Raw genomic sequence first — 24,838 nt, forward strand, 5'->3', positions numbered from 1 at the left:
GCCTAAAAGGTCCCCTTTAAAATGATACCAAACACTATATTATTAAACATTGGCAAATGTCCTTACATGAGCTTTAACCAGATATACACTAGTGTCAAAAAACTGAATTTGTGATGAGTGGCTATTGACTTGATGAGCTGGTAGCTGTGACTCAGCTACCACGTAGGAAGGGCTACCGTACCAACATGTCATCTACAGACATGTATCTTTTCAAACATCCCTAGAAAGGTTTGCCACCCTGACATGGACGAAATAGTGACATTTTGGCCTCTGGCCCACGGGCTAACATGTTTTACGGTGCTTTGGGCCTTTTCATGGCACTCGAATTAATACTTCCGGGCAGAAAGGGGTCTGTGGTTCGTAAACGTGACGTCGTCGATGACTAGCAGGGGGCGGGGTATATGACGTAGCCGGAAGCTGCGTCTTCCCGACGTTTAAAGGGCGTCATGAGAGCGTAATTTCCTCCCCGTTTGAGCAGCGCTAAACAAACCGCGGGATTTACTGCGACCCGCTAGACATGCCCCGGAGGACGGATCGGGTTTTAGTGCTGAAGAATTCGCGCGGGCGGAACGTTCGGGTGGTTCGGGAGCTGTACCTGAGAGGAGATATCCCATGCGGCAGCTCTGTGTGCACACAGTGCCCCCAAGGTAAGGCAAGCTAACGGCTAACCCGCTAACCACCAGCATGGACGACGTCACCCGTCAGTCAACGCAGAGTATTAGACTTGTAGCTTTCAGTCAACCAACACGTTTACACCAAAGTTACCACCTGAGCCTCATGTGGAGCCAGGGAAACCCCGATCCGGTCTGCTTATGTGGAGCCAGGAAAGCCCCGATCCGGTCTGCTTATGTGGAGCCAGGAAAGCCCTGATCCTGTTTTCCGTATCGTCCATTCTCAATACACCACGACCATGTCTGCAGACACTGAGCTGCTTATCGCGAGCTCATTTTGAATGAGAAGCTAAACCAGGTGATGTGCACCTGTAAAGGTGTCCGCTGACACGAGGTTAAGTCATGTTTTCCACCTTCCCTCAACTAAGGTCCATCTAGCTCAGCCATGTGTGTAAGTATCCTGCTAACATCTGTTCACCATCTCGGATATATTCTCTGTACTTCACTCCTCTGATATATTCTCTGATATATTCTCTGATATATTCTCTGTACTTCACTCCTCTGATATATTCTCTGATATATTCTCTGTACTTCACTTCTCTGATATATTCTCTGTACTTCACTTCTCTGATATATTCTCTTTACTTCACTTCCCTGATATATTCTCTGTACTTCACTCCTCTGATATATTCTCTGATATATTCTCTGTACTTCACTTCTCTGATATATTCTCTGTACTTCACTTCTCTGATATATTCTCTGTATTTCACTTCCCTGATATATTCTCTGTACTTCACTCCTCTGATATATTCTCTGTACTTCACTTCTCTGATATATTCTCTGTACTTCACTTCTCTGATATATTCTCTGTATTTCACTTCCCTGATATATTCTCTGTACTTCACTTCTCTGATATATTCTCGGATATATTCTCTGTATTTCACTTCTCTGATATATTCTCTGTACTTCACTCATCTGATATATTCTCTGTATTTCACTTCCCTGATATATTCTCTGTACTTCACTTCTCTGATATATTCTCTGATATATTCTCTGTATTTCACTTCTCTGATATATTCTCTGTACTTCACTTCTTTGATATATTCTCTGTATTTCACTTCCCTGATATATTCTCTGTACTTCACTTCTCTGATATATTCTCTGTACTTCACTTCTTTGATATATTCTCTGTATTTCACTCCTCTGATATATTCTCTGTATTTCACTCCTCTGATATATTCTCTGTATTTCACTTCTCTGATATATTCTCTGTATTTCACTCCTCTGATATATTCTCTGTATTTCACTTCTCTGATATATTCTCTGTACTTCACTTCTCTGATATATTCTCTGTACTTCACTTCCCTGATATATTCTCTGTACTTCACTTCTCTGATATATTCTCTGTACTTAACTTCTCTGATATATTCTCTGTACTTCACTTATCTGATATATTCTCTGTATTTCACTTCCCTGATATATTCTCTGTACTTCACTTCTCTGATATATTCTCTGATATATTCTCTGTATTTCTCTTCTCTGATATATTCTCTGTACTTCACTTCTTTGATATATTCTCTGTATTTCACTTCCCTGATATATTCTCTGTACTTCACTTCTCTGATATATTCTCTGTACTTCACTTCTTTGATATATTCTCTGTATTTCACTCCTCTGATATATTCTCTGTATTTCACTCCTCTGATATATTCTCTGTATTTCACTTCTCTGATATATTCTCTGTATTTCACTCCTCTGATATATTCTCTGTACTTCACTTCTCTGATATATTCTCTGTACTTCACTTCTTTGATATATTCTCTGTATTTCACTTCCCTGATATATTCTCTGTACTTCACTTCTCTGATATATTCTCTGTACTTCACTTCTTTGATATATTCTCTGTATTTCACTCCTCTGATATATTCTCTGTATTTCACTCCTCTGATATATTCTCTGTATTTCACTTCTCTGATATATTCTCTGTACTTCACTTCTCTGATATATTCTCTGTACTTCACTTCTCTGATATATTCTCTGATATATTCTCTGATATATTCTCTGTACTTCACTTCTCTGATATATTCTCTGTACTTCACTTCTCTGATATATTCTCTGTACTTCACTTCTCTGATATATTCTCTGTATTTCACTTCCCTGATATATTCTCTGTACTTCACTTCTCTGATATATTCTCTGATATATTCTCTGATATATTCTCTGTACTTCACTTCTCTGATATATTCTCTGTACTTCACTTCTCTGATATATTCTTTGTACTTCACTTCTCTGATATATTCTCTGTATTTCACTTCCCTGATATATTCTCTGTACTTCACTTCTCTGATATATTCTCTGATATATTCTCTGTATTTCACTTCTCTGATATATTCTCTGTACTTCACTTATCTAATATATTCTCTGTATTTCACTTCCCTGATATATTCTCTGTGCTTCACTTCTCTGATATATTCTCTGATATATTCTCTGTATTTCACTTCTCTGATATATTCTCTGTACTTCACTTCTTTGATATATTCTCTGTATTTCACTTCCCTGATATATTCTCTGTACCTCACTTCTCTGATATATTCTCTGTACTTCACTTCTTTGATATATTCTCTGTATTTCACTCCTCTGATATATTCTCTGTATTTCACTCCTCTGATATATTCTCTATATTTCACTTCTCTGATATATTCTCTGTACTTCACTTCTTTGATATATTCTCTGTATTTCACTCCTCTGATATATTCTCTGTACTTCACTTCTCTGATATATTCTCTGTATTTCAGTTCTCTTATATATTCTCTGTATTTCACATCTCTGATATATTCTCTGTATTTCACTTCCCTGATATATTCTCTGTATTTCACATCTCTGATATATTCTCTGTATTTCACATCTCTGATATATTCTCTGTACTTCACTTCTCTGATATATTCTCTGATATATTCTCTGTATTTCACATCCCTGATATATTCTCTGTACTTCACTTCTCTGATATATTCTCTGATATATTCTCTGTATTTCACATCTCTGATATATTCTCTGTATTTCACTTCTCTGATATATTCTCTGTATTTCACATCTCTGATATATTCTCTGTATTTCACATCTCTGATATATTCTCTGATATATTCTCTGTACTTCACATCTCTGATATATTCTCTGTACTTCACATCTCTGATATATTCTCTGTATTTCACATCTCTGATATATTCTCTGATATATTCTCTGTATTTCACATCTCTGATATATTCTCTGTACTTCACATCTCTGATATATTCTCTGTATTTCACTTCTCTGATATATTCTCTGTATTTCACTTCTCTGATATATTCTCTGTACTTCACATCTCTGATATATTCTCTGTACTTCACTTCTCTGATATATTCTCTGATAATTCTCTGATATATTCTCTGTATTTCACTTCTCTGATATATTCTCTGTACTTCACTTCTTTGATATATTCTCTGTATTTCACGTCCCTGATATATTCTCTGTACTTCACTTCTCTGATATATTCTCTGTACTTCACTTCTTTGATATATTCTCTGTATTTCACTCCTCTGATATATTCTCTGTATTTCACTCCTCTGATATATTCTCTGTATTTCACTTCTCTGATATATTCTCTGTATTTCACTCCTCTGATATATTCTCTGTACTTCACTTCTCTGATATATTCTCTGTACTTCACTTCTTTGATATATTCTCTGTATTTCACTTCCCTGATATATTCTCTGTATTTCACTCCTCTGATATATTCTCTGTATTTCACTCCTCTGATATATTCTCTGTATTTCACTTCTCTGATATATTCTCTGTATTTCACCCCTCTGATATATTCTCTGATATATTCTCTGTACTTCACTCCTCTGATATATTCTCTGATATATTCTCTGATATATTCTCTGTACTTCACTCCTCTGATATGTTCTCTGATATATTCTCTGATATATTCTCTGTACTTCACTTCTCTGATATATTCTCTGTATTTCACTTCCCTGATATATTCTCTGTACTTCACTTCTCTGATATATTCTCTGATATATTCTCTGATATATTCTCTGTACTTCACTTCTCTGATATATTCTCTGTACTTCACTTCTCTGATATATTCTCTGTACTTCACTTCTCTGATATATTCTCTGTATTTCACTTCCCTGATATATTCTCTGTACTTCACTTCTCTGATATATTCTCTGATATATTCTCTGTATTTCACTTCTCTGATATATTCTCTGTACTTCACTTATCTAATATATTCTCTGTATTTCACTTCCCTGATATATTCTCTGTGCTTCACTTCTCTGATATATTCTCTGATATATTCTCTGTATTTCACTTCTCTGATATATTCTCTGTACTTCACTTCTTTGATATATTCTCTGTATTTCACTTCCCTGATATATTCTCTGTACTTCACTTCTCTGATATATTCTCTGTACTTCACTTTTTTGATATATTCTCTGTATTTCACTCCTCTGATATATTCTCTGTATTTCACTCCTCTGATATATTCTCTGTATTTCACTTCTCTGATATATTCTCTGTATTTCACTTCTCTGATATATTCTCTGTACTTCACTTCTTTGATATATTCTCTGTATTTCACTCCTCTGATATATTCTCTGTACTTCACTTCTCTGATATATTCTCTGTATTTCAGTTCTCTTATATATTCTCTGTATTTCACATCTCTGATATATTCTCTGTATTTCACTTCCCTGATATATTCTCTGTATTTCACATCTCTGATATATTCTCTGTATTTCACATCTCTGATATATTCTCTGTACTTCACTTCTCTGATATATTCTCTGATATATTCTCTGTATTTCACTTCCCTGATATATTCTCTGTATTTCACTTCTCTGATATATTCTCTGATATATTCTCTGTATTTCACATCTCTGATATATTCTCTGTATTTCACTTCTCTGATATATTCTCTGTATTTCACATCTCTGATATATTCTCTGTGTTTCACATCTCTGATATATTCTCTGATATATTCTCTGTACTTCACATCTCTGATATATTCTCTGTACTTCACATCTCTGATATATTCTCTGTACTTCACTTCTCTGATATATTCTCTGTATTTCACTTCTCTGATATATTCTCTGTACTTCACTTCTCTGATATATTCTCTGTATTTCACATCTCTGATATATTCTCTGTACTTCACTTCTCTGATATATTCTCTGTACTTCACTTCTCTGATATATTCTCTGTATTTCACATCTCTGATATATTCTCTGTATTTCACATCTCTGATATATTCTCTGTATTTCACTTCTCTGATATATTCTCTGCACCACTTCACCTTATCACCTCTTATTTCACCTGTATAAGTCAGTCCTTGTTTACATATTCAGTTCAATTCAATTCAATTTTACTGTCATTAAAAACAATGTGCAGCACATGTTAAAAATGAAATGAGGGCTGTGGCTTCACCAAACAGTGCAAGACAGACACACACAAACACAGCAAACACAATATAAGATATACACATATGAAGACCAAAAGCTAAAAATAAGTTAAAAGAAAGCTGGAGTACAAAATATTTAAAAATATCTACAGACATTCAGTGGGTAGCCAGGTTCAGGTGGGCAGCAGCTTGTGGAAAGAAGCTGTTTCTGAGCCTGGTAGTGTGGGCTCTGAGGCTCCTGTACCGCCTCCCAGAGTGCAGGGGGGAGAACAGTCCATGGTTGGGGTGGGTGGGATCTCTGCTGATGCTCAGACCCCTTCGAAGGCAGTGTTTGTGATAAATGTCTTTTATGGCTGGGAGCTGGGTACCGGTGATATGCTGGGCCGCCTTGACGACCCGCTGCAGAGCTTTCTGGTCTACTGAGGTGCAGTTGCCGTACCACACTGAGATGCAGATGGTCAGGATGCTCTCTATGGTGTAGTGGTAGAAGTTGGTGAGAATTTTGGGGGGTAGACGAGTGCTCCTCAGCCTCCTCAGGAAATGCAGGCATTGTTGGGCCTTTTTCACAAGGGCCTGGGTGTTTAATGTCCACGAAAGGTCCTCACTGATGTGGACTCCAAGGAATTTAAAGCTGGAAACACGCTCCACTTCCACCCCATTGATGTGTATGGGGGAGTGGCTGCAGCTTCTAGACCTCCTGAAGTCCACAATCAGCTCCTTCGTCTTGTGCACATTAAGAACAAGATTGTTGGTAGTACACCATGATGTGAGGTGCTCAATCTCGTTTCTGTAGGCCATCTCATCATTGTTGGTGATACGTCCAATGACTGTGGTGTCATCTGCAAACTTAACTATAACATTTGAAGGGTGAGTTGGCAGGCAGTCGTGGGTAAAGAGGGAGAAAAGGAGGGGGCTCAGAACACAGCCTTGAGGGGCACCTGTGCTGAGGGTCAAGGTGGAGGACGAGTGGTCACCTAACCAAACAGACTGAGGTCTGTTGGTCAGGAAGTCCAGGATCCAGTTACAAAGGGAGGGGTTGAAGCCAAGAGAGGGGAGTTTGGTGGTTAGTTTGGCAGGGATGATAGTGTTGACGGCAGAGCTGTAATCTATAAACAGCATCCGGATGTATGTGTTGTTAAGTTCAGGGTGGGTCAGAGCAACGTTCAGGGCAGTGGCAATGGCATGCTCAGTAGACCTTTTTGGACGGTAGGCGAACTGATGTGGGTCGAATGTGGGGGGATAATGGTTTTGATGTGAGCCAGAACCAGTCTCTCAAAGCACTTCATGGCAATGGGGGTGAGTGCTATGGGTCGGTAGTCATTCAGACATGTGGATGTTGGTTTCTTGGGGACAGGAGTGATAAAAGAATGCCGGGACGTTAGATTGGGACAGTGAGAGGTTATGTGCAGATTGTTGTGTTGTAGTGTTGTTATTCTATGTTCAGTACACTGAGAGAGCCACGAAACCAGAGTCACATTCCATGTATGTGCAAACGTACATGACCAGTAAACATGGTTCTGATTAAATACCTTTACATGTGCACATAACATTACATTACATTACAGTGATTTAGCCGAGTTTAACTCCTTACTCGAAATGAACTGATGAAGCAGGAATAAGGAATAAGGAGCTAAACTGAGTAAGGAGCTAAACTGAATGAGGAGCCAAACTGAATGAGGGGCTAAACTGAATAAGGAGCCAAAGTGAATAAGGAGCCAAACTGAATGAGGAGCCAAACTGAATGAGGAGCTAAACTGAATGAGGAGCTAAACTGAACGAGGAGCCAAACTGAATGAGGGGCTAAACTGAATAAGGAGCCAAACTGAATAAGGAGCCAAACTGAATAAGGAGCCAAACTGAATAAGGAGCCAAACTGAATGAGGAGCTAAACTGAATAAGGAGCTAAAGTGAATAAGGAGCTAAACTGAATGAGGAGCTAAACTGAATGAGGAGCTAACGTGAATAAGGAGCTAAACTGAATGAGGAGCCAAACTGAATGAGGGGCTAAACTGAATAAGGAGCCAAACTGAATGAGGAGCTAAACTGAATGAGGAGCTAAACTGAACAGTACACCAGTTCCGGGCGGACCACGATACGGAGCTATTGGGAAAAAAATGGGGTGGTAGCATATGCTTCTACATAAAGGAAGGTTGGTGTACGGATGTCACAGTGTTGAGGACATCATGCAGCCCTCACTTAGAGACCTTTTTCCTTGGCTGTAAACCATTCTATTCACAACGGAAATCTTCATCATGTATTCTGGTCGGTGTCTATATCCACCCCAGGCCTGTGTTAAAGAGGTGTTAAAACACCTGCTGATCACATTACAGACATGGAGCACAAATATCCAGACCCCCTACTCATTTTGCTTGGGGATTTTAACAGAGCAAACCTCAGCCACGAACTGCCAAAATACACACAGCATGTTAAATGTCCCAACAGAGACAAAAACACTCTGGATCATTGCTGCACAATATTAAAGGACACCTATCACTCTGTCCCCCGTGCAGCCCTGGGCCTCTCTGATCATTGTCTGATTCATCTTATCCCAACCTACAGGCAGAAACTAAAACCTGCAAAGCCTTTGATTAAAACTGTGAGGAAATGGACCAATGAGTCCTGGATCTCCAGGTCTGCATTGACTGTACCTGCTGCAGTGTTTTTGAGGCTGCATCTACAGACCTGGACGAACTTACTGACACTGGGACATCTTACATTAGCTTTTGTGACGACGTGTGTGCCCACCAAAACCTTTTGTACCTTTAACAACAATAAGCCCTGGTTCTCAGCTAAACTCAGTCAGTTTCGTTAGGCCAAAGAGGAAGCCTACAGGGGTGGAGAAAGGGGGCATCTGGGTAGCAAGAGAGGAGGTGTGGTATTGTATGAAGAAGTTGGGAGTTGCAGATCAGTATGTTGGAGTGGTGCAGGATATGTATGAGGGCAGTGTGACAGTGGTGAGGTGTGCGGTTGGAATGACAGATGGGTTCAAGGTGGAGGTGGGAATACATCAAGGATCGGCTCCGAGCCCTTTCTTGTTTGCAATGGTGATGGACAGGTTGACGGACGAGATCAGGCAGGAGTCTCCATGGACTATGATGTTGGTGGATGAGATTGTTATCTGTAGCAAGAGTAGGGTGCAGGTGGAGGAGAGCCTGGAGAGGTGGAGGTATGCATGGAGAGAAGAGGAATAAAAGTCAGTAGGAGCAAGACGGAATACCTATGTGTGAATGAGAGGGAGGGCAGTGGAATGGTCAGGATGCAAGGAGTGGCGGTGACGAAGGTGGATGAGTTTAAATACTTGGGGTCAACTGTCCAAAGTAACGGAGAGTGCAGAAGAGAGGTGAAGAAGAGAGTGCAGGCAGGGTGGAGTGGGTGGAGAAGAGGGTCAGGAGTGATTGTGACAGAAGGGTACCAGCAAGAGTTAAAGGGAAGATTTACAGTATGGCTGTGAGAGCAGCTATGTTGTATGGTTTGGAGACAGTGGCACTGATGAAAAGACAGGAGGTGGAGCTGGAGGTGGCAGAGGTGAAGATGATAAGACTTTCATTGGGAGTGATGAAGAAGGACAGGATTAGGAACGAGTATAATAGAGGGACAGCTCAGGTTGGACGGTTTGGAGAGAGGCAAGATTGAGATGGTTGGTCATGTGTGGAGGAGAGATGCTGGGTATATTGGCAGAATGATGCTGAATATGGAGCTGCCAGGGAAGAGGAGAAGAGGAAGGTCAAAGAGGAGGTTTATGGATGTGGTGAGGGAGGACATGCAGGTGGCTGGTGTGACAGAGGAAGATGCAGAGGACAGGAAAAGATGGAAAGGGCTGAACCACAGTGGCGACCCCAAACGGGAGCAGACAAAAGTAGTAGTAGTAGTAATAGTAGTAGTAGTAGCAGTAGTAATAGTAGTAGTAGTAGTAGATACCTGAATATATCAGAGATGGCAGTTATTCTCTTGAATCTAATCAAACCCAGATAAGTACCTTGTAGCTACATATAAGTAGGACCTATGTTTGATTTTTCAATGAACTACACATTTCCCACTCCTGTCACATTGAAATAATTCTCCAGTTTCAACTTTTGTGAAGCAGTTGATTTTTTCAAAAGGTTTAACCAACTGCTTTGGTTAAAATTAGGGAGGTACTGATATCACATTTTCATTGCTGATATCGATTCTGAGTATTGATCCATTACTTTTGCTGAACAGTGCAGAGCTAGGCTATTAGCTTGGGTTCAGTTAGAAAAATAACTGAGATGGAATCAGTTTTTTTCCAGTGTTAAAGAAACTCAAGCTTCCATGTGCCAAAAATGCAGTAAATCAAACCATTTTCCTTGTATTCATGACATGTTACTCATGACTTTAGGTATTGGATCTTAGCCTTGGGTAAAATCTCAAATACCTTTATTCAGTTTTAGACTGGTATTGACCCCGATATCAGATACCAATGTCGGTATCTGTGCATCCCTAATCCTTAATCCAATCCCTAATAAAAATGTTAAACAGTCAATTGCATTTGAAGTTTTTCTAAATTTAGCACAAAAAGTAAGAAAATTTGTGTTTGGTAGATTATTTCTTTGTTGTAACAATGCTTCTTGGCAATACATTTTATATCAGGCACCTGATTGTCAGCACCTGGGGTACCAGAAGCTCAAAACAAGAGTCAATAGCAACAGCAAAATAAGCTGTTAGGCCTTGGCAGAGAAGATTTGGCAAATTTTTCATGGGCGCAACCCATGTACTCAGCTCTGCTGCTCATCCCACAAATGAATGTTCCTTACAAATTTGGCACCATTTGAAAGGGAAATAAACAGGATTTCCAACGGTATAAGATTTATTGCCAAGAAGCATTGTTACAACAAAGAAATAATCTACCAAACACAAATTTCCTTACTTTTTGTGTTAAGTATGTGTGGTTTAAGACCCTACTAAAACTCTGTGAATTCTCCCTAAACAGATGGCAAGTTACTGTCGGGTGAGGTAACCCACTACCTGTTTCCTGATGCCGGGGTGGTGGTCGACTACCTGGAGATCCTGGAGTTCCCAGAAATTCAAGGCATCGTCTTCACTCAGACGGCCTGCCAGGCCCTGCAACACTGCAAAGGACGCAGGTGCGTTCATACCTGTGGGCAAGGCAGATGCAAAAAAACACCCTTTCACAAGGTGTAGTTCTTTCACCCGGCGTAGTTCTTTCACCCGGCTTAGCTCTTTCACCTGGATTAGCTCCTTCACCTGGGTCGGGTTGGGTATCGCCTAAAAAATTTCGATACCGATACCAAACCCAATACCTTCCATTCGATACGATACCTAAACAATACTTTCCGGTACTATATATTACAAAAACCTTATAGGATTATCAGCAAACTACTTTTCTATGCAGTGAGCACCATAATTCATTGACACATTGTGTTATTTCGGTTCTGTACTCTCGCACTTTGAGATTGAAAGGATACAATGACAATGAGGTCAACATGCAGACTGCCATCTTTAATGTACACTCACCGGCCACTTTATTAGGCACACCTGTCTAACTGCTCGTTAACGCAAATTTCTAATCAGCCAATCACATGGCAGCAACTCAATGCATTTAGGCATGTAGACATGGTCAAGACGATCTGCTGCAGTTCAAACCGAGCATCAGAATGGGGAAGAAAGGTGATTTAAGTGACTTTGAACGTGGCATGGTTGTTGGTGCCAGACGGGCTGGTCTGAGTATTTCAGAAACTGCTGATCTACTGGGATTTTCACGCACAACCATCTCTGGGGTTTACAGAGAATGGTCCGAAAAAGAGAAAATATCCAGTGAGCGGCAGTTCTGTGGGCGAAAATGCCTTGTTGATGCCAGAGGTCAGAGGAGAATGGCCAGACTGGTTCGAGCTGACAGAAAGGCAACAGTAACTCAAATAACCACTCATTACAACCGAAGTATGCAGAAGAGCATCTCTGAACGCACAACATGTCGAACCTTGAGGCAGATGGGCTACAGCAGCAGAAGACCACACCGGGTGCCACTCCTGTCAGCTAAGAACAGGAAACCGAGGCTACAATTCGCACAGGCTCACCAAAATTGGACAATAGAAGATTGGAAAAACGTTGCCTGGTCTGATGAGTCTCGATTTCTGCTGCGACATTCGGATGGTAGGGTCAGAATTTGGCGTCAACAACATGAAAGCATGGATCCATCCTGCCTTGTATCAACGGTTCAGGCTGGTGGTGGTGGTGTAATGGTGTGGGGGATATTTTCTTGGCACACTTTGGGCCCCTTAGTACCAATTGAGCATCGTGTCAACGCCACAGCCTACCTGAGTATTGTTGCTGACCATGTCCATCCCTTTATGACCACAGTGTTCCCATCTTCTGATGGCTACTTCCAGCAGGATAACGCGCCATGTCATGAAGCTCGAATCATCTCAGACTGGTTTCTTGAACATGACAGTGAGTTCACTGTACTCAAATGGCATCCACAGTCACCAGATCTCAATCCAATAGAGCACCTTTGGGATGTGGTGGACCGGGAGATTCGCATCATGGATGTGCAGCCGACAAATCTGCAGCAACTGCGTGATGCTATCATGTCAATATGGACCAAACTCTCTGAGGAATGTTTCCAGTACCTTGTTGAATCTATGCCACGAAGGATTAAGGCAGTTCTGAAGGCAAAAGGGGGTCCAACCCGGTACTAGCAAGGTGTACCTAATAAAGTGGCCGGTGAGTTTATGTTTGCTCATTCTCATTTAGCATTCTTATGCAGGAAGATAAGCATATCTGCCCTTTCTGGCAGAAGACGGGCTCTTTCTACACTAATTGTGTACCCAGCTGTTGAGAATGTTCGCTCAACTGGAGTGGAGGATGCTTGGGGACACAAGTACCTAGCACTTAGACCAAACAAGACTGGTAAAGTCTCCTTTCTCTCAAACCACCAGATTACTGGATTTGTTGAGGTCAACACATTAGGTAGGCTTCTATACAGCTCCAATTCCTTTCTTGCCCTCTGCTTCAGTCTGTGCATTTGTGCTGACACCCTCCACATTTCTGCTGATGGTTAGGGCCCTGTCTTCGTCCTCAACGAGTTCACCGAGTGCAGTCAGGGGGGTCGACCTCTTTTCTGGTGGAATCTGGAAAAAAAGCAGATGAAAGCAACATGGCTCAGAATGATATCACTCAGACAGAGGACAGTGGCCGCATGGCATTGATATTATCACACAATTCTCCTTAGTTCTTACATATTCCATGCCATCATCCTCCAGTGCTGCTGCTTCTTCCTCCTCCGCCTGGCCAACATCAGAATGATGTTCCTTTTTAAATGGAAAGAGATGTGTTTATAATTACATCCATACATAAGTGTCTATAGCATAGTCTGTTGGCTTGATATAAAGCAAACCCCTCTGAAGTACCTTTCTCTGGTTCTGCAACCGCAAGCAGGTCTCTTCCTCAAGCCTCACCCAGGTGGCAGCATCCTGGACTTTCCCTTTAAATCACGGATCCATAGCGGTGGCCTCTTCGAGGAATGCCTGGATATTTGGCTCCTGTTAGAGCAAATGATAAGTCAGATTCAAGTAGTGAGGGCAATTCTAGTCTGCTAGTATTATTTATTATTACTAGAATTCGCTTGGGTTTCTCTCTACAGGTTCTGACACGGGCAACCTGAATTTAGTTTGTACCGCTTAGAGAGGTCATTCAGATCGTCGTCTTCACAGTGGCAGAGAAGGAGTCCTCACCATCTCCCACTTTGAAGTGGGCTTCCAGCTTCTGGATGATCTGCAAAATCTGGCTGCAAGTTGGGGTATTCTCAGCCGAAACAGCAAGAGTTGACGTGTACAGGACTTGCATTTTCTCAACAAAGTCCTCTGCCTTCTTAAGTTCCTGGTCGGTGATTTTGTCCAGTCTGGAAGAAAACATACAGCAACACATACAACACACACGAACACAAACACAGCCTTTTGTACAGTAGTCTCGCATATAAAGCATATTACTCTCTATACATAAAAAAAGCCTCTACAACAACTTACCTATCTCTCTCCATCAACCTTCTCAGGCGAGGGTCCATGCAAGTTGCCTGAATGGCAGGATACTGCTCACTGAACTTCTCGACCATCAGGAACAGTGTATTCTATCTGGTCTTCACATCCAACACCAGTCTGTGCTCAGGAAGGTCTAAAACATAAAAACATTAGTTAGCTAGTATATTTATCTTCTTAAATTTAACTCTGTTATTATTGAATATAATAATGGATACATACTTAGGAGGTGTTGTTTTTCTTTGAGGACTGGTTTGGCCAAGACTGCTCTCTTCAGCCACACTACCACCATGCGGATTCGGGCAGCCCACCTGGCAACACTTTGCTCTGAGTAGAGCTTCTGTGCTGCAAGGTTTTGGCAATGAGCAAAGAAAGGCAACTTCAAGTAGCTCATTATCCTGGTCGCCACTTCCATGTTCATGGCATTGTCCATGGTGATCACCACCACCTGTTAGATGGAATAAGTAGGAGATACATTACATCACACTGTACAGACTGTTAGATGCCAGATTAACAAACTGTTATTAGAATGCCAGATTGGTAGTTTGGTGGAGATTGCTCAGTCAACTGTGTATTCTAATATTCATATTCACCTTCTCTTTGAGGTTAAACTCGTCGAGTATAAGGCTAACTTCTGCAGCCACATTCACTCCTGTCTGCACTTTGTAGACAGGTTTGGTCTGCAGAACTCTCTCTGTGACCTTGCCTGCACCTGGCTGTATAAAGTGGGCTGTAACTGAGAGGTAGTGGTCCTGCGCTATGCTTGTCCATCCATCACAGGTCAGCACTACTTCCTTCACCTCCCTGAACTCCTCGTGCACTCTCTCCCCCTCTACCTTGTACCACGCTGGTATCAGTGTTTGACAGTGTGTCTCTGGAGGGGGTCTGGTAATGGGGATTGAGGGCTGCTACCATCTCTCTTAATAAAACAAAGGGAAAAAAGAACAGTGTTACAGTCAGATTGTTCATTCAGAAGCAAGTAGAAGTACTAACCATGTATTTACTGTTACTTTTACTAGTAGATCGTTGCAAACGTAACTTACCTAAAAGATGGAGATTCAACTGTATTGAAGGGCTGCAACCCCTTAACTAACCCCTAGCTGTAGCAATTATCACCTTGCAGCATCTTCTTGGCTCAAAACGAAGTGAATTGCGTAAACACTGGAATCGATTTTTCCATACTCCAAACATACGCTCGACCAGCCCTCTAGTGCGGATATGAGCTCTGTTGTATCTTTGCTGGTCAGCTGTTGTGGGATTTAGGTATGGGGTGAACAAAAAGTTACTCTGACCATATCCACTGTCACCAAGGAGTAGTCCACTATGTTGTCCTCTCTGAAACTGAGCACACAATGAAGAGTTGAGAAAAATCCTTGAATCGTGAGTTGCACCTTTCCAACGGGCAACAATGTTAGAAGACTCTAAATTAGGAATGCATACACCCTGAACATTGATGGAAAACCAGTTCTTGCAGTTCCTGTACTCCTCAGCATCAGGAGTTGATGGACACTTGATGGGAACATGACATCCATCTATACAGCCAATCACTCCTGGGAGGTGCCCATATTCATAGAATTGCACTTTATAGTTGGCTTGGCCAGGAGCATCAGGAAACTTGATGTAAATATTCCTCAGTTCACAAATGGCCCTACAGAGTTTGTGAACTATTCTACAAACAGTTGCTTCACTGGCACCACATAAATCACCAGTTTCACGATGAAACATTCCAGAAGCCAGAAATCTCAAAGTGATCAGAACTTGGAGAGAACTGGGTAAAGGCCTTCCTCTTTGAGACAGAGAGGAAAGTCTAGGATCAAGCAAAGATATGATCTCCAGTGCATTTTCTTTATACATACGAAAGCGGTCTTGAAAAGTTATTTCATCAGAGTAATTTAATGGATTACTGCTATCCACAAGTACTCGTCTGGCTGGCCTCTGTATTGCATGTTGGTCTTCATTTAGGTATTCCAAGTAGTCCATGCTCCCTCGTAAACTGCTAAGCAGAATTTAAACCTGCCTCTTTGAAGGATTAATTTAAGCTTCAATTTAGTCCTAGAGTAACTATGATCCTCCTTCTTGCAGTCGGTTTAGTTTAATCCAGAACAGGCTAAATCTAGGACTTTTTTAAGATGTGTCTGTGCAAGTCACTTTGAGTTAAGACAACTCAAACAGGCATTTTTTGTCTGGGACTAGGCTTAAGCCTTGTCTGTGAAACTGGCCCTAAGAATATCAAATATTGTCTATGAAAAATGTATGTACCTGAGATTATCCGTTTATCTGAATATCTAATATACAGGTTAATAAGAACTTATTTGTTGATAAGTATATTTCAGTACACTGAAAGAAAGAGTAAGTAGTAACATTCATATACTATATATAATGTTTTCACATGTTTGGGAGACATTGAACTGATTAGAAAAAATATCTTGAGAACATAAAGGGGAACTATTGACTTGCATTGAAGATAATAGTACAGTACAGTATAGTGCAACAGATGGTGCAGTAAATGCAGCATGCTGTGTCAGGTCACAGCCTCACTCGCAGGCTGGGCTCATATCACATTAAACACATCTTGTCCTGTATCTTCTTGTCTGTTCCTGGCTGTTTTGGAGTAGGCAGTACAACCACCTGCGGAGCCTGCTGAAAGACCCCTGCCATGACTGTGTGCTGTTCACCAACGAGTTCCAGGAGTTTTCCTACTGCCCGCGAGAGAAGGGGGAAAGTCAGGAGACGTGGCAGACCAGGTCAGACTCATTCTCCCCTTGTGTCTCCTCTTAGAAGTCTTCTTTCTCTCAGTATCTGCCCTGGCTGATGCCCTGGCTGATGCCCCGGCTGATGACCTAGTTGATGCCCTGGCTGATGCCCCGGCTGATGCCCTGGTTGATGCCCTGGCTGATGCCCCGGCTGATGCCCCAGCCGATGCCCTGGCTGATGCCCCGGTTGATGCCCCGGTTGATGCCCTGGTTGATGCCCCGGCTGATGCCATAGTTGATGCTCTGGTCGATGCCCTGGTTGATGCCCCGGCTGATGCCCTGGCTAGCCGGGACAAAGAGGCATGATCATATCACTCCTGTGCTTGCCTGCCTACACTGGCTCCCTTTTATATTTCAAATTGATTTTAAAATATTATTGCTCAAGGGTTTCTGGGTGGCATGCTGGTCTATTCCATTGCCTACCAACATGGAGATCGCCGGTTCGAATCCCTGTGTTACCTCCGGCTTGGTCAGGCGTCTCTACAGACACAATTGGCCGTGTCTTCGAGTGGAAAGACGGCGGTGGGTATGTGTCGTGGTCGCTGCACTAGCACCTCCTCTGGTTGGTCGGGGTGTCTGATTGGGGGGGAGGGGGAACTGAGGGGAATAGCATGATCCTCCCACGCGCTACGTCCCCCTGGTGAAACTCCTCACTGTCAGGTGAAAAGAAGCAGCTGGTGACTCCACATGTATGGGAGGAGGCATGTGGTAGTCTGCAGCCCTCCCCGGATTGGCAGAGGGGGTGGAGCAGAGACCAGGATGGCTCAAAAGAGTAGGGTAATTGGCCGGATACAAATGGGGAGAAGAAAAGAGGGGGGGATATATATAGTATATATATTATTGCTCACTTTTAAGGCTTTAAACGGTCTTGCTTCTACATACATGTGTGATTTATTGATTATTGACCTGGTACACGCCCCCTCCACCATGAAGGTGTGCCAGTGGAGCCCTGAGGTTATTGCCAGGTCTGGGTTTGTTATAAAGGGTGGTCGAGGTTTTGCTGTTAGAGCCCCCACACTATGGACCTCTCTTCCTGATGAACTGACACACCACGTCTCTAGCTGCTTTTAAATCTCCTCTTAAACCTTTTCTTTTTATGAACGCTTTTACTAATGTTTGATATTTGTTTTTATTTATTTTTACTCTTATTTGGTCTTAATTTTATTTTAGTCTTGTCTGGTTTTATTTCTTTGTAAAGCACTTTGTAACATTGTTTTAGAAACGTGCTATATAAATAAAGTTATTGTTATTATTATTATTATTATTATTATTATTATTATTTCTTTCACATTTCCTGTTTTCCATCCTGTTTTAGCCAGGTCCAAACGATGGACCTGAGGCACTATAAGGCAGATGTCACTTGATCGACAGTACTCGTTGTAATATGTGGGCCGATTTTCTGGACTACGCAGATGTTGATGTTTCCTGGGATATGGTTGGTGAACTTTTCCATTCCCTCCTTCATGAGTCCTAGAGCTCCGATGACCACTGGTGTTGTTTCGGTCTTCATTCCCCACATCCTGTTGATTTCAATCTCCAGGTCTTTGTACTTGGTCAGCTTCTCTGTGACTTTCACTGAGCTGTTTTTCTGGATTGTGTTGCCATGTGAGCATGCACCTCTTTTTCTTCCTGTCCTTGATAACGATGTCGGGCTTGTTGGCTTTTATCTCTCTGTCAGTGTGGATGGGCATGTCCCAGAGGATGGTGACGTCATTGTTTTCAGTGACCGTTTTTGGCTGCTGTTCGTACCACTTCTCAGTCTTCTTGATCTTGTAACTCCTGCAGATCTTCCAGTGCAGGTATGCTGCTGCCTTGTTGTGCCTGTACATGTACTCGGTCTTTGTCAGTTCCGGGCAGCCTGAGACAATGTGGTCGATGGTTTCTTCGTACATTTCACAGATTCTGCATTTTGGGTCTGTTCCATCTTTGATGATGCGATGGTGATAGGATCTGGTTGCCAGGCTCTGGTCTTGTGCAGCGATTATCAGGCCCTCCGTCTCTGCTTTCAGCCCGGTGCTCCTCAGCCACTGGTGTGTCTTTTGTTGGTCCACATCTGCATCTCTCATTCTTTTTTGGTACTTCCCGTGCATTGCTTTGTCGTCCCAGTTTTTTTGCAGTTGCCGCTGGCCATGGTGTTTTGCCTTCTGCTTCACTCGTTTGGCATAGATGGTAGTTGCCTCATTTTCTGTTGGTGGGGTTTCTGGGACATCAAGCGCTTTCTTGAATTGTGCAGCTTCTTTATTGATGGAGTAGATCTGATGTTTTACTATTCGGAGGAGTGGGTCATCTGTTTTTGTCAGGTATGCATCTAGCCCAATAGTGGTAGTCTTGAAGGTCAGTTCGAGTTGGACTAGGACTCATCCTCCTGAAGCTCTTGATAGGTACAGCCTGTCAACATCTGCTTTCGGGTGGTGCATCTTCTCCATGGTCAGCATCTTTCTTGTCTTGTTGTCGAGTCACTTGATGTCGTTCACTTTCCAATTGATCATGTTGAAGCTGTACGTCACTACAGGTATCGCTAGGGTGTTGTTAGCATCAATTCTGTTAACCACATTGAGTTCGCTCTTCAGTACCATACGCACTCTCCTGTGGTACTCTTTCTGGATCTTTTCCTTCATGGTTGAGTATTGTATGCCGTCTCCTTCGTTCACTCCTAGGTGCTTTTATGTTCAATCTAGCTCTTTGATTACGGTGTCAGTGTCAAGGTCTAAGTCTGCAGTCTTGGTAAGTCTTCCTTTCTTGAAAGTGGCTTTGGCACACTTGTCGATTCCGAATTCCATCTTGATGTTGTCGCTGAAGGTCTTGATGTTGGTGAGTAGACCCCTCTGCTGATTGTCATCCTTGGTAAATGTCTTGAGGTCATCGATGTAGAACAGCTGGGTCAGTTGAGTGGCGCTAGTGCAAGGCAAAAGAGGAGTGGTGATAGTGAGTCCCCTTGGAAGATTCCACTTCTGATGTTGATTGGTCTCGATGTTAATGACCCCTCTGCATGATGGAGATTCAGAGTCGTCTGCCAGGTCTTCATGCTCTCCGTGATGAATTTGACAGTTGTTGAGCAGACTCTGTAGATCTTACATTCATTACATTACATAACATTACAGTCATTTAGCTGACGCTTTTATCCAAAGCGACTTACAATAAGTGCATTTAAAGTAGGAAATCAGGAGAACTACTAGTCATCAGAGGTCATAAGTGCATTTGAACAAGCATCTAAGAGTAAAACCAGTGAGTGCAAAAAAGAGATTTTTTTTTTAAATGAGTGAATACAATAAGTGCTTAGAACAAGTAACAGGGTAGTAGTTCTTGAAGAGGTGAGTTTTCAACCTGCGCCGAAAGATGGGCTGCGTCTCTGCTGTCCTGACATCAGTGGGGAGTTCATTCCACCACTGTGGGGCCAGGACAGAAAAGAGCCGTGACTGGGTCGATCGGCAGCAGGGGCCTCTGAGCGACGGGGCAACCAGGCGTCCCGAGGCAGTAGAGCGAAGTGGTCGAGTGGGGGTGTAGGGCTTCACCATGGCCTGGAGACAGGAAGGCACTGTTCCTTTCACTGCCCTGTAGGCTAGCACCAGAGTCTTAAATTGGATGCGAGCAGCTACTGGGAGCCAATGCAGGGACATGAGAAGGGGAGTTGTGTGGGAGAACTTAGGGCGGTTGAACACCAGACGAGCTGCAGCTTTCCGAACATGCTTCAGAGGTCTGATGGCTGACGGCGGGGCGCCAGCAAGGTGGGAGTTGCCGTAGTTCAGCCGGTAGATGACCAGAGCCTGGATGAGCACCTGTGCCATCTCGTTGGTGAGGATTGGGCAAATCCTCCTGATGTAAAAGAGGAGAAATCTGCAGGAGCGAGCAACCGATGCAACGTTTTCAGCAAATGACAGTTGGTCGTCCAGGATCACACCCAGATTCCTCGCAGTCCGAGTTGGCGTCACCACGGTGTTGTCAATGGTGATGCCAGGTCTCGGTGCAGGCAATCTTTCCCCGGGAGGAACATCAGCTCTGTCTTGTCCAGATTGAGCTTCAGGTGGTGTGTCACCATCCACTCCGAGATGTCAGTCAAGCACGCAGCAATGCGTGTCTCTACTTGTGTGTCAAAGGGAGGAAAGGACAAGATCAGCTCGGTGTCATCGGCATAACAATGGTAAGAGAAGTCATGCGAGCGAATAACAGAACCCAGGGATGTCGTGTACAGGGAGAACAGGAGAGGACCCAGAACCAAACCCTGTGGAACGCCTGTAGTCTGTCTGCGAGGCTCCGACACAGATCCCCTCCATGTCACCTGGTAGGAGCGACCCGTCAGGTAGGTTGCAAACATTGAGAGTGCAGAGCCTGTGACACCCAGCCCCTCGAGGGTGGAGAGGAGGATCTGGTGGTTCACTGTGCCGAATGCAGCTGATAGGTCCAGGAGTATCAGGACAGAGGAGAGAGAGTTTGCTCTCGCAGAGTGCAGTGATTATGTCACTGCAAGGAGGGCCGTCTCTGTCGAGTGACCCACTCTGAACCCAGACTGGTTGGGGTCCAGGAGGTTGTTCTGGTGGAGGTACAAGGAAAGTTGGTTAAAGACAGCACATTCGAATGTTTTGGATAGAAAGGAAGTCTGTAGTTTTTGACGTCAGAGGGGTTAAGTGATGGTTTCTTGAGAAGGGGGGTGACTCTAGCAGTCTTGAAGGCAGATGAAAAGCATCCTGCCTGGAGGGAGGTGTTTATGAGGTGGGTTAGAAAGGGAAGGAGTTCAGGTGCTATAGACTGAAGAAGAGGGGAGGGGACGGGTCAAGGGAGCATGTGGTGGGGCGACTGGATGTGATGAGGTTGACGACCTCGTCGGGGGAGAGGGGAGCAAGGTGGGATAGGGTGGGACATGGAGAGGTGAGGGAGGGTGCGAAGGGTGGGCTAGTGCAAGGAACGCTAACCGGGTGGTGAGAAAAGGAGGATCTGATGTCATTTACCTTCTTGTCAAAGAAGTTGGCGAAGTCATCAGGGAGAAGGGAGGAAGTAGGAGGAGGAGGTGGGGGTTGAAGACGTATAGAGAAGGTTTCAAAGAGTTTCTTAGGATTAGAGGCAGTGGATAGGATTTTAGAGCGATAGAAGGCAGCCTTAGTAGCAGAAAGGGAGGAGGGGAAAGTGGAAAGAAGAGATTGGAAATTGAGAAGGTCCTCTGGGAGTTTTGCCTTTTCTTCATTTGCGCTCTGCTACTCTTAGGCTCCGTCTGTCAGTACGTACTGAGTCGGACAGCCAAGGGGCAGATGGAGTTGGGCATGCAGGCCTGGAGGTGAAGGGACAGAGATTGTCCAGAGAAGAGGAGAGGTTAGAGAGAAGAAGATCAGTAGCAGTGTCAGGGGGTAGGAGAGAGAAAGCTTCGGGTGTAGGGAGGATAGAGGTAACAGAGGAAGAAAGATTAGTGGCTGAGAGAGAGTGGAGGTGTCTACGAGTGGAAACCATGTGGGTAGGGGGAGGGGCTGAGGGGGGTGAAGAGAAGGAGAGAGAGTTGGACATGAAATAGTGGTCAGAAACCTGGAGGGGAGTAACAGAGAGATTGGAAATAGGACAGTGTCTAGTAAAGATAAGGACCTGCTTGTTGCCGGCCTTGTAGGTAGGAGGAGAGGGTGAGAGGTGAAGGTCAAAGGAGGAGAGGAAAGAGAGAAGAGGATCTAGCTTGTCAGTGTGGATGTTGAAGTCACCAAGAAGGATAAGTGCAGAGTCATCAACAGGGAAGTGCGAGACAAGTGTGTCAAGAAACTCACCAAGCGGGCTTTGTTGGCGGTACACAACCACGATGGTGAGTTTGACTGGATAAGAGACAGTAACAGCATGAAATTCAAAAGAGGGCGGAGAAAATTGTGGAATGGAAACAAGAGAGTATTTCCATTTCAGGGAGATTAGCAGGCCAGTACCACCACCTCGCCTCCCAGCTCTGGTAGTGTGAGAAAAAGAGTACACATCAGACAGAGCTGCGGGGGTGGTAGTGTTTTCTGGCATGATCCAGGTCTCAGTTAGAGCAAGAAAGTTGAGGGAGAGCAAGGATGCGTAGCCTGAGATAAACTCAGCTTTCGGCACCGCAGACTGGCAATTCCAGAGCCCTCCTGTCACCACTTGCTCAACGTGAGTGGAGAAAGTGGGATAGATGAGATTGGTAGGGTCGCAGCGCCTAGGAGTGACCCAACGTCTATGCCAGCCCCAGGAAGAGGAAAGGAAAGGAATGCGAAGGAAGCACATAGTCTATACTAGGTACACAAAATACAGATGACTGACTGGATCTAAAAAGATCAGTCTTTGCTTGACAAAGTCTTTGCTTGAAAAAGTCGCTCTTGCCTTTGTTCACTCTAGCCTTCGTTCAACCTAGACCTGTTTGCCCTTGGCTTGTTTGCCTGATGCTTCCAAGTAGCAGCAGTGATTTAAAGAACACTGATTGCTAATTGTCTGCCAGGAGTGCAGCCCAAACCCTGGCCACTTAACACCCACTGAAAATAGGCCTATTGCCCAGAAATTGGTCACTTGTGTAAAACTCTATCAAACCTCACACAATACAATTAACACTGCAAACAGCAAGTTACCAAGGAATATATGTATAAGCTAAAAGGATAACTAAGTCAAAACAGCTAGGCAACAAGAAATATTTAAGGACACACTAGGTGAAAACAGCTACAGCTAGAATAAGACAGCTACCGCAAGAATAAGATCCTACTAGTTCCCACTAGCAACCAGCAGCAGATGTATAGAGAAAAGGACTAATACTCAAGCAGCTGGAATAAGACTAATAGCAACTTGTTAAGCAAGAAATATGATACTTACTGTATTCTAGATGAACCAGCAATTCAGAATCACTCCAGAAGTTAAAATGCACACTTGATTGAAACTGAACCAGGCCAGACTTATAAATCCCTGTGATGTTCTGGCCACACCCCGGCCACTTAACACTCAATTAGCCAAAGAAGTACACTGAAAATAGGCCTATTGCCCAGAAATTGGTCACTTATGTAAAACTCTATCAAACCTCACACAATACAATTAAAACTGCAGACAGCAAGTTACCAAGGAATATAAACTCAACACAAAAAGTAAGGAAATTTTGGTAGATTATTTCTTTGTTGTAACAATGCTTCTTGGCAATAAATCTTATATCAGGCACCTGATTGTCAGCACCTGGGGTACCAGAAGCTCAAAACAAGAGTCAATAGCAACAGCAAAATAAGCTGTTGGCCTTGGCAGAGAAATTTTGGCAAATTTTTCATGGGCACAACCCACATACTCAGCTCTGCTGCTCATCCCACAAATGCATGTTCCTTACAAATGTGGCACCATTTAAAAGGTAAATAAACAGGCTTTCCAATGGTATAAGATTTATTGCCAAGAATCATTGTTATAACAAAGAAATAATCTACCAAACAAAAATTTCCTTACTTTTTGTGCTAAGTATATTTATAAGCTAAAAGGATAACTAAATCAAAACAACTAGGCAACAGGAAATATTTAAAGACACACTAGGTGAAAAACAGCTACATCAAGAATAAGATACCACTAGTTCCCACTAGGAACCAGCAGCAGATGTATAGAGAAAGGGACTAGTACTCAAACAGCTGGAATAAGACTAATAGCAACTTGTTAAGCAAGAAAGATGATACTTACTCTATTCTAGATGAACCAGCAATTCAGAATCACTCCAGAAGTTAAAATGCACACTTGATCTTGAGGATCTAGATCTTGAGGCTCTTCTCCATCCAGGAGTGTGGCATGCTGTCAAATGCCTTCTTGTAGTCAATCCATGCTGCAGATAAGTTCTTTTTCTTCGATTTGACCTCTTGCAATATGGCTTTATTGATGAGTAGCTGGTCCTTGCATCAATAGCTACCTTTGTTACATTCCTTCTGTTCTGCTGGTAACAAGTTGTTTTGTCGAGGAAGCTATAGGTCCTCTCTGTGATGATGGAGGTGATCTTGTACATTGTAGGTAGGCAGGTGATGGGTCTGTAATTCTTTGGGTTCTGTGTCTCCTCTGTCTTCGGGAGCAGGTACGTGGTCCCCCACGTGAGCC

The 24,838-nt window shown here is 43.1% G+C and overlaps 1 protein-coding gene across 1 annotated transcript in view; it reads left to right on the plus strand.

The window, feature by feature from the left end:
* Positions 1-517: 517 nt before the first annotated feature.
* The window catches only part of dis3l (DIS3 like exosome 3'-5' exoribonuclease), a 66,347-nt gene continuing 42,026 nt past the window's right edge, over positions 518-24,838 (plus strand). The window contains exons 1-3 of the mRNA XM_056291155.1: positions 518-647; positions 11,000-11,153; positions 16,676-16,804. Of these exons, the coding sequence (XP_056147130.1) occupies positions 518-647; positions 11,000-11,153; positions 16,676-16,804 (413 nt within the window). The remainder of the gene's footprint in view (positions 648-10,999; positions 11,154-16,675; positions 16,805-24,838) is intronic.

Source organism: Lampris incognitus, chromosome 12 (genome assembly GCF_029633865.1).
Source record: "Lampris incognitus isolate fLamInc1 chromosome 12, fLamInc1.hap2, whole genome shotgun sequence".
Taxonomy (NCBI): domain Eukaryota; kingdom Metazoa; phylum Chordata; class Actinopteri; order Lampriformes; family Lampridae; genus Lampris; species Lampris incognitus.